This window comes from Halichoeres trimaculatus, unplaced genomic scaffold (assembly GCF_033239565.1).
Source record: "Halichoeres trimaculatus isolate MK-OKI-2021-1 unplaced genomic scaffold, fHalTri1.1 fHalTri1_scaffold_8, whole genome shotgun sequence".
NCBI classification, from domain to species: domain Eukaryota; kingdom Metazoa; phylum Chordata; class Actinopteri; order Labriformes; family Labridae; genus Halichoeres; species Halichoeres trimaculatus.
In genome coordinates, this window is record NW_027437186.1 from 6,832,098 (window position 1) to 6,842,787 (window position 10,690).

Below are 10,690 nucleotides of genomic sequence, written 5' to 3' on the forward strand. Positions count from 1 at the left end.
CATAATAAGAGATCCACTCAACACACGCTTCCGTTTATGTCCTTCAGAATAAAAGTCCCCAACGACACAGGGAGAAATACTTTAAAATTACAATAAACGTCCCAGTTTCATAATAATATTATTTAAACGGATTAACATAAAAATATTGGACTTCTGTCGTACTTCTTGGTAACTTTAAATATTTTTTTAAATTTTATTTCTGCACAAATCTTCTTTGTCAATCAGCTTCCCTATGAATATTTTGATCTCCTGATGTTACAAGCGTAAAGGATTAATAAAAGTTATCATATCTTAAAGCCCCTGTGAGGAGTTTTGGCTGGTAATGAAATATAACAGAAACAGATGGCTTAACAAAGATTTAAATAACATATTTTTATGTTTATTGTAAATATAAAGCTATGTAACACAAACATGAACAATCAGATATTGTTATAGTGAACATAACATCTATTATAATATACATCAGAAGTAATTTGTCTTAGATTATTTATGCGTTATATAATCTAAATTTTGATACATGATTTTAAAATAATTTAAAAAATCAGTTTTATTTATGTTTTGTTGTGAATAAACAAATCAGTGAAGTATTTGGCAAAGGGTAATTTATCATTCTTTTTTGATATAATTTTTTTTTCTTAATTTATTTCTTGTTATGAAACAAAGATTAATGGTCATTAATGAACTAAAACAGGTCTAAGTCAAGTCATTATTGCTGATATTTATTCCTTTTCATTCCTTCTGTCCATATCTATCTGCACTTTTATACTTTTATGACACAAAATTACATCTGTGAACTCTCCTGTTTTAAAATTAAATTAGGATTTTTTTTTAAATCCTCCAAATATCACTGTATTAAATGTAAACATGTAGAAAGACAGAAAATTCAATCAAATGGAGATAAAAGTGTTTGTTTCTCTTTTCATCATTTCTTTTCAACATTCAAAGTGAGAAATGATAAAATAAAAGAGAAGTCACTTTTTTCGCCTGATCCCTCTCTTGTGAGTTTAACTTTGAGGTAAATTCACAGTTATTATTTCTCATGGTTTGTTACATAATTATTAAAAATAAAAGAAGATATTACACCACTCAAAGACAGCTTCATAACATGTCGATCACAGAACAGTTATCATTTTTATCAACAATTGAGAATTTGAATCATGTCCTGACAGAATAATCCTAAACAGAAAATAAATCATCTGTAGTAAAGGTTGTAACTGACACAGGCAGAGAACAAGCATGCCAAGGTCCTGTGGGTCTTTCAGATCCAGACTGACGAGATGGTGAAAGCCTCTCAGCCTGACATAGTGGAGGTTGACAAACATCAGATGCAGCAATACTGAAAGATAGCAACATCAGGAGGAAGGAACACGGGAAGCTGAAGAAATACCAAGGGCTAAAGGAAGAGCTACAGATGATGTGGAGTGTGAAGGCAACAGTGGTGCCATTAGTGATTGGGACACTGGAGGCTATGACAGCCACCAAGCTGGGAGGATGACCCCTGGATAAAAATCTCATCCACTTTTTTTACTGAGTGTTGTTATATTAAGTGTTAATATGCCCCCCCCCCCCCCCCCCCCCCCCCCCCCCCCCAAAAAAAAAAAAAAAAAACATCTAATGATATTTGTATCTTTTATATAATTCAAATTTAGATACACATTTTAAAAGATTAAAGAAAACACTGATGTATTCATGTTTTTTTGAGACCAAAAAAATTTGTGATTGTATTTGTTAAAGGTTTATATCTAAGCTGTGTTTTGTAGCAATCCTTTTCTTGTTCATTTATTTCTTGTTATAAAACAAAGATTATTGGTAATTAATGAACTGGACAGGACTAAGTGAAGTAGTTATTCCTGAGGTTCACATGAATAAGGGAGTTAAATAATTAACTGTTAACCATACTATCTAATGGGAGAGGGGTTGGATCAAATACCCCTAAAACTGAGCTTCACCCCTCTCCTCTTTTGAATAAGTCTAACAAATTGTTGTACCTTTTTTGGCTTTTTTATTTTCCTTTTACATTTCAAAATACCCGTTTGTATTCAATACAAATAAAACTGAACCTTTAACTGTGTCAACACCGAGGTTGAGGTTCTGTTTCCTTGAGCTGCCTCCTGTGAAGAGGAACATGACGGCAGAATATTTCTGATCACTTCTGAGCCACTACATTTATGTCATTAGAAGTACAAACCTCATATGATTTGTTGTGACTCTAACACAATGCACCTGTGAACGCTCCTGTTTTACTTTGACTAGTGAGCGTTAATCCTCCAAAACATCACTGTCTTAAATGTAAACATAAACACACAGTCAAAAAAATAAATTCAAGAAAATGGTCTGGACTGGTCTCCAGCCAATCACAGGGCTGACAAAGAGACAGACACCCATTCACACGCACACTCACACCTACGGATAATTTAGAGTGCTCAATTAAACTGGTGAGCATGTTTTTGGACTGTGTGAGAAAGTCTGAGCACCCGGAGAGAACCCACACATGCAAACTCCACACAGAAAGGCCCACCGGTCAAGCTGGGATTCGAACTAGTGACCTTCTTTGTTGTGAGGCTGCAGAGCTAACTGTTGCGCCACTGTGCAGCCCTGTTTGTCACATATTTGTCACACATTTAAAAAAATATTACACAACTCAAAGACAGCATCATAACTTGTCGATCACAGAACAGTTATCACTTCTATCAACAAGTGAAAATTTCAATCAGGTCCTGACAGAATAATCCCAAACAGAAAATAAATAATTTGTATCAAAGGCTGTAACAGACACATGATCATTAGAAAATTCTGCCCTTGCATCATGAGAAAAATAAAACACAAGATGATATGACCTGTGATTTTAACAAGTTACTTTTTTATCTAGCTGTAAACCAAATATTTCCTGAGACAGCACATTATTCTGAGATTAGAGAATAGAATTAAATAGAATAGAAAATACTTTATTTATCCCCAAGGGGAAATTCAGGAGTCACCGCAGCATTTAAGAAAACAAAAGTAAGAAAGAGTATAGAAAGTGCAAAAAGGTCCATAAGAAATTAGATGACGACTTCCCGTCCACCACTCGTCCACCACTCTCCAGCCCAGCCAGTCTCCACCTCCACAGGGTCCAGGACTGAGCCTCCCCAGAAGTCTGTTCAGTCTCTGTCTCCTGGATCCTGTCTGCTCACAGCAGGCGAAGCTCCTCCGATGTGTCGCCGGCGTCCGATGTCTGCCCCGTCAGCCACGTCCGTGAACAGCACGATGCCGCTGGGTTAGCACGGCTAGCTCGTCCATCCCCCGGAGCTGGATCCCACATTCCCAACAACGATTGATGGAAGGACAGGTCCACGTCGTCACCTCCCAGCTCACACCCGAGAACCGGCACGTCGTCCTCACCTCCTCCTCCTCAGCTCGAGGGAAACCATCAAGCCCTACACTAGTTAGCATTGACATGCTACAGGCTGCTAACAGCTGAGTTCGCATGTAAACAATGCAGCCATGGTTACACGTAGGATCTCCAGACAAACACAGGAGAAAAGTAGTAAAAATATCGCCGAAGCCACAAAAAGTTTGGTGTCCGTGACCAACAATGAACCATACAAAGTGATGATCCACTCCAAATACAAAGATGACGAAAAAGAGACGAAAAAAATTACAAGAAACGGACAAAGACGAGAGAGCTGCTGCAACAGGCAGCTACTTGGGTAGCTCCTAACAACGGAACTGAGATTACAGGTTTTTTTTTTCCTGAGCGTCACATTACCACCACAGTGACACCTGGTTCACCAGATTTCAAACTGCTTCAGTGTCTCAAAGGGTGCTCGGCCCACAATGTCGTTCCCGAAGAGTCTACGAAAAAGCCCAAAGCAGAGAGAGCAAACATCATTCATCCAGCCAGAACAACGTGTTTCAGCATCCATTTGAACAAGCTGTCGTTCTGAATGGTCAGCTGATGGGAAATCACTTCAAATGTCAACAGAAAGGAATAGCGAACTCATGAATTCATGCTCACCGCACAGTTTCAATTTCTGGGTTGGTGTCCACCAGTCGGAGCAACATGGAAGTTGATTTTTCTGTGATCCTGTTGTGACTCAGGCTGCAAAGTGCACACAAATCAAAGTGACACAGAGTTAGTATCATGGTAAGCTGTTGATCCTGTTCAAGCACTAAACCCTCATGGATCATCTCCAGGTGTATCTGACAAACACACATCAGAGAACAAGATTCTTACATTTCTCTGTAGATATTAAAGATCCAGAAGTACGGTACAGAGATATTTGTTTGTGTGATTAGTTGCTTCTGTGTTATTACCTCCATGACACACTCATCATGCTCCAGCTAACTTTGCATTATAAACACTCATGTCTCATGAACTCACTCCAGGACTTGTACTTTGTGCAGATACTCGATGAGTGTGACCAGCAGTTGGTCGGTTAGCTGGCAGTAACTCAGGTCCAGCTCAGTCAGCTCCTCAGCGTAGTCCAGCACCAAGGCCAAGGCTTCACAGGCCGTCTGATCCAGTTTGGTGTGACTGAGAACCAGCTTTCCACCCAGGGCTCTGCACAGGGACCTTGCTCGACTCGCTGAGTCCCACTCAGTGATAAAATCAACCAGGAACACCATCTGGAGGAGGACGGCTCCACCAGCCCTAAAAAGGAGAACAGAGCAGCACGTTAAGATTTAGAATCATGAACACTGACTTTCAGAGGAACTGTACTAACTCTCATACATGGAGGGAACTTGGTTGGAAATCTTATCTCACAGGAGAGGATCCAGAATGCTGGAAACAATGTGGGAGCAAAGATGTTAACCACTGGCATATACTTTAAACTGTCCAATTATTAAAAAATGTCTGTTCGAGAATCCACAACATTCTGGAGCTAATATTTACAAAAAAATACCCTTTGAGTTTAATACTTACATTTTTGGGAGAGTTGACTGTATTGCTGGACACTTTGATGTCTAATTATTTGGCCTTCTGGTAACTGCAGCTAAAAAGACCATAACTAGACACTGGCTACGTCCTGACCCCCCCACGATAGAGTGGGGGGGATATAGTTAATGGAATATACGTTATGAAAAATATTTCATTTTCACTTCGGTTTCAAATGGATGAAATATTGCAATTATGATCAGGATGGGTCTCATACGAACAGTACAGGCCAAAAGTTTGGACCCATCTTCTCATTCAATGCGTTTTCTTTATTTCCATGACTATTTACATCATAGATTCACACTGAAGGCATCAAAACTATGAATGAACACATGTGGAGTTATGTACTCAACATCCACACATTTTCTTAACCGTGTATCATGTTCAGGGTCTCGGGTGGTTGGGGCCTATCCCAGCTGTTATTGGGCGAGAGGCGGGGTACACCCTGGACTGGTCACCAGCCAATCACAGGGCTGACACGGAGACAGACAACCATTCACGCACACACTCACACCTAGGGACAATTTAGAGTGATCAATTAACCTGGTGAGCATGTTTTTGGACTGTGGGAGGACCCAGAGAGAACCCATACATGCACGGGGGGAACATGCAAACTCCACACAGAAAGGCCCACTGGCAAAGCTGGGAATTGAGGAACTAGACAGGGTTGTCCTCTGTCGCCCTTGCTGTTTGCCTTGGTGATAGAACCTCTTTCAGTTGCACTTAGATCATCTCCCTTTTATCAAGGACTTACTCGAGTAGATAAGGAATTTAAACTTTCATTATTTGCTGATGATCTTTTATTGTATGTATTAGACACTGTCAGAAACATCCCTTTTATCCAGAGGACCTTGCAGAGGTTTGGATCATTTTCGGGTTATAAAGTGAATCTGCTTAAAAGCATTTGTTATCCAATAAATGACCTGGCACTACAACTACAACAGACAGATATTCCCTTTAAAATAAACTCCACTGGTTTCAAGTACTTGGGGATAAATATTACACGTAGTATGTTCTCTTTATTTTCTGCCAATTTCTTACCCCTAATAACTCAGCTAAAAACTGATCTGGAGAAATGGAATAGTTTACCACTCTCTCTCATTGGACGGATTGATACAGTAAAAATGAACATCTTACCAAAGCTGCTCTTTCTGTTTCAATGTATCCCACTCTATATACCAAAAAAATCTTTAAAACTATTGAAAATATTATTTCAACTTTCCTTTGGGGAAAAAAAGCTCCTAGAATTAAAAAATCTCTTCTACAAAGATGTAAATTTAATGGAGGTCTTGCTATGCCTAATTTTCAGTTATATTACTGGGCAGCACATATTCAAAAGATTATACACTGGATTAAATCTCCCGATGTCTCATGGTGCAGACTTGAAAGACAATCTTGTAGTCTGTCTTTTCTGGATGCTCTTCTCACATCTTCATTGCCACTCAACCCCTCTGGCTTTACAGAAAATCTAGTTGTAAGATCTACTCTTCGAATCTGGTATCAGTTTAGGTGTCATTTTAAGGTTTTATCAGCCTCTCCTAAAGCTCCCTTAATTAAAAATCTGGGGGGAAAATTAATAAATAAGAAAAAACAGTGAGGATTGGGAATACCAATATTTCTTTTTTATATCTTCTTCACTATGTTGGAACATTGATGTGTATTGCAATATTAAGAAAATTGAAATGTATCTTTTTATAAATTTGCACTCTTCGACAAAGAAATTAAAACAAAGCTGGGAATTGAATCGGTGACCTTCTTTGCTATGAGGCTGCAGCGCTACCAGTTGCGCCACCGTGCAGCCCATGTACTTAACAAAAAAGGTGATATAACTGGAAACATGTTTTATATTGTAGTTTCTTCAAAACAGCAACCCTTTGCTCTGATTACTGCTCTGCACATTTTTGGCATTCTCTGGATGAGCTTCAAGAGGTGTTCACCTGAAATGGTTTTCACTTCACAGGTGTGCCTTTTCAGGGTTAATTAGTAGAATTTCTGGCTTTATTAATAGCCACGGTTACATGAGGAGTTTTCCGTCTTCCTGAATGGAATCTTTCCGAATGACTTTTCCGAAAACAATAGTATACATGGAAAGGAATATTCCAATCTCTGGTCTACATGCGCCGCTGTAATCAAACAGAATAGTCAACCTTAACATCACGTGATTTATCAAAGCTGGAGGACGACAGTTTGTTTATCACGGTGTTGCAATACTCCATATTGCGAGTTTGTCGTCCATCCAGTCTTGAAAGTATGTTAATTTCTTTCAAAGTTTGGATCAAAAACAAACTTTCAGCAGCAGTCCAGTGCTGACAGCTCGCCGCCATTTTTAAAGTTGTGGAACGTCTTACGTCATATCTGAGCATGCACTGAAAGAACGCACCCTGACAACTTTCTGTTTGAGTGGATACATGATACCTCAATCAGTTTGGGGAAAGGAATATTCCACCCCTGTGAAACCGATTACATGTTCATTTGGATTGGCACTTTTCTTTCAGAATGAGGTGTATACAAAGGTTAAATTCTTTCCGTTTGAGAAAATAATCCGAATGCAAGCGGAATATTTGTGTGGTGATTCCTTGGCTGTGTGGAGTTGTTCCTCCTCTCCCTCCTCCCCTCTCTGAAGCTGCTGCACGAGGTCCTGGCACACCTGCGCCGCATGAGCAATCAGCCGCTCCTGCTCTTAAGCTCTGGCTTGAGTGAAGACCGGTGCCAGAGTATTGAAGCTTCGACCGCGGTACCAGTGCTCAACCTGTCTAAGTATTGCTTGAGATTGTTTGATCTTTTGTATGCCTACTTACCAGTCCCTAACGCCTGCTCTCCCTCTTCTCCTTTCAGTGCCTCCTCTTCAACCTGCAGCAGCCCTGAAAACATTCACACAGCCTCAACTCTCTGACAAAAGGAACTCTGGATTTGGACTCACCTTTTCATCTACAACTCTCAATAAAAACTCATCTACTGTCTCCACTGCCTCCGCCTGCTTTTGGGTCATTTAAAAACACATCGGTTCCTCTGAACCGTAACAATTTGGGTCCATGTAAACGTGGCTAATGCGGTTCAGACCATCAGTTGTGTTGTGCAGAAGTCAGGTTAATACACAGCTGACAACAGTCCTATTGGACAACTGTTAAAATTCATATTATACCAAGAACCAAACAGCTAACTAAAAAAATGAGTGGCCATCATTACTTTAAGAAATGAAGGTCAGTCAGTCCGGAAAATTGCAAAAACCTTAAATGTGTCCTCAAGTGGAGTCGAAAAAACAACTAAGTGCCACAATGAAACTGGCATACATGAGGACTGACCCAGGAAAAGAAGACCAAGAGTCACCTCTGCTTCTGAGGATAAGTTCATCCGAGTCACCAGCCTCAGAAATCACAAGTTAACAGCAGCTCAGACCAGAGACCAGATGAATGGCAAAAAGAGTTCTAACAGCAGACCCATCTCTAAAACAACCGTTAAGAGGAGGCTGCATGAATCAGGCCTTCATGGTCAAATAGCTGCTAGGAAACCACTGCTAAGGAGAGGCAACAAGGAGAAGAGATTTGTTTGAGCCAGGAAACACAAGGAATGGACATTAGACCAGTGGAAATCTGTGCTTTGGTCTGATGAGTCCAAATTTGAGATCTTTGGTTCCAACGGTCGTGTCTTTGTGAGACACAGAAAAGGTGAATGGATGGATTCCACATGTCTGGTTCCCACTGTGAAGCATGGAGGAGGAGGAGGTGTGATGGTGTGGGGGTGTTTAGCTGGTGACACTGTTGGGGATTTATTTAAAATTGAAGGCACTCTGAACCAGCATGGCTACCACAGCCTCCTGCAGGGACATGCCATCCCATCCGGTTGGCGTTTAGTTGGACGATCATTTATTTTTCAACAGGACAATGACCCCAAACACACCTCCAGGCTGTGTAAGGGCTATTTGACTCAGAAGGAGAGTGATGGAGAGCTGGGGCAGATGACCTGGCCTCCACAGTCATCAGACCTGAACCCAATCAAGATGGTTTGGGATGAGCTGGACGGCAGAGGGAAGGCAAAAAGGCCAAGAAGTGCCAAACACCTCTGGGGACTCCTTCAAAACTGTTGGAAAACTATTTCAGGTGACTACCTCTTGAAGCTCATCCAGAGAATGCCAAGAGTGTGCAAAGCAGTAACCAGAGCAAAGGGTGGCTATTTTGAAGAAACTACAATATAAAACACGTTTTCAGTTATTTCTAGGGCTGCCATTTTAACGTGTTAATTAGATTAATTAATTACACCGCAAATTAACGCGTTATAAAAATTAATGCAGATTAATCTGGACCCCAAACCCGCGGGGCGTTCAAGGACGCACTTATTTTCGAATGTCTGGCATTTACAAACCGTTTGTCCTACTTTGAAAAAGTGGTGGTCTTGTCAGATTTTCAAATTTCCGACAGTCCCTGAGTATATCACACTTGATGTCAGCAACATGCTTTAAACCAGGGGGAAGCAAGAGTGATTTTTGGGGGACTGCCGTCCACATCTCGTTTATTCACACGTCCTTTTTGAAAATCTGCAGAAAATCAACCATTGCTCTAGCTCAATTCTGTAAAAAACAGATAATTCTACACTCTTTACTGCATCAAACAAGCCCTGAATAATCGATATTTGTTCTGTATTTAAATCTAAAGAATTCTTTGAAAATTGCCTTTTATCTTCCTGGTGTCATGTTTCAGCTTGGGGCTGCTCTGCACCAATAAGCAACAGTTTGTGTGTTCAGAGCGTATAAAACTGAAAATACTTATTTTTTCTTTGATCCAAGACTTGAATTAAGTGTTTTGTACATAGTTCCTTACAGTTTTTAGCCTTTAGCCCTGGTTCTCCTGACCTCATAGAAGTATAGAAGTTCATATTGCAGTGAAAATTGAGTCCACATCAAGTAAAAATGTGACAGAAGCAAAAACCATCCTAAAAATCAGCTTATCTTAGGTGCAGGACTGTGTAGATTTTGTAAAGATAAAACCATAAAACTTTTTTCATTTGTTCCTTATGCCTCAGGGTACCTAAAATGTGTTGTATATATTCCCACCTTATTTTTAAATGTTTTTAATGTCTCTTGATGTAATTATAATGTCCTGGAATTCAAATTCTTTATTTTGGGACCTTAAGCAGATATGAGATTAAAATGCGATTAATTAGATTAATTAATTACAAATCCTACAATTAATTAGATTAATTTTTTTAATCGCCTAACAGCACTAGTTATTTCACCTTTTTTTGTTAAGTACATAACTCCACATGTGTTCATTCATAGTTTGATGCCTTCAGTGAGAATCTACGATATAAATAGTCATAAGAATAAAGAAAACACATTGAATGAGAAGGTGTGTCCAAACTTTTGGCCTGTACTGTACGTCAGTCATGACCAAACTTCTGTGAATTGGTAAATTAACAGTTGATGTTATTCTCATGCAAACATATATGTTTACTGATGTCTTATATGTTAATCATTCATAAGATGTTGGGGTTGTTTTTGTTGTTGTTTTTGAGGGGTGTTTGTCTTTTTTTTTTCCTGTATTTTGTTTTTGTTCTCTTTGGCCCTCTGCTTTGAAATCATGTTGAAGAATTACCCTACGTATGAAAGAAGATCAGGGTAACTGCACATCCTTCTTACAGACTGTATATAGCTACAGAGTAATAAGGAGTTTATTGCTAAAAAAATAAATATTAAGGATGTTAAAGAGGAAAAGGGTTTGAAGATATTTCCATGTTTGCAGCGGACTTTCACTGTGGACCCTTCATACCCTCTGTAAC

General features: G+C 39.6%; 1 protein-coding gene across 1 annotated transcript in view; it reads right to left on the reverse strand.

Moving 5' to 3' along the window:
• Positions 1 to 3,488: 3,488 nt before the first annotated feature.
• The window catches only part of LOC141795225 (uncharacterized), a 74,908-nt gene continuing 67,706 nt past the window's right edge, over positions 3,489 to 10,690 (reverse strand). The window contains exon 9 of the mRNA XM_074676040.1: positions 3,489 to 3,834. Coding sequence (XP_074532141.1) covers positions 3,768 to 3,834 — 67 coding nt within the window. The 3' untranslated portion in view covers positions 3,489 to 3,767. The remainder of the gene's footprint in view (positions 3,835 to 10,690) is intronic.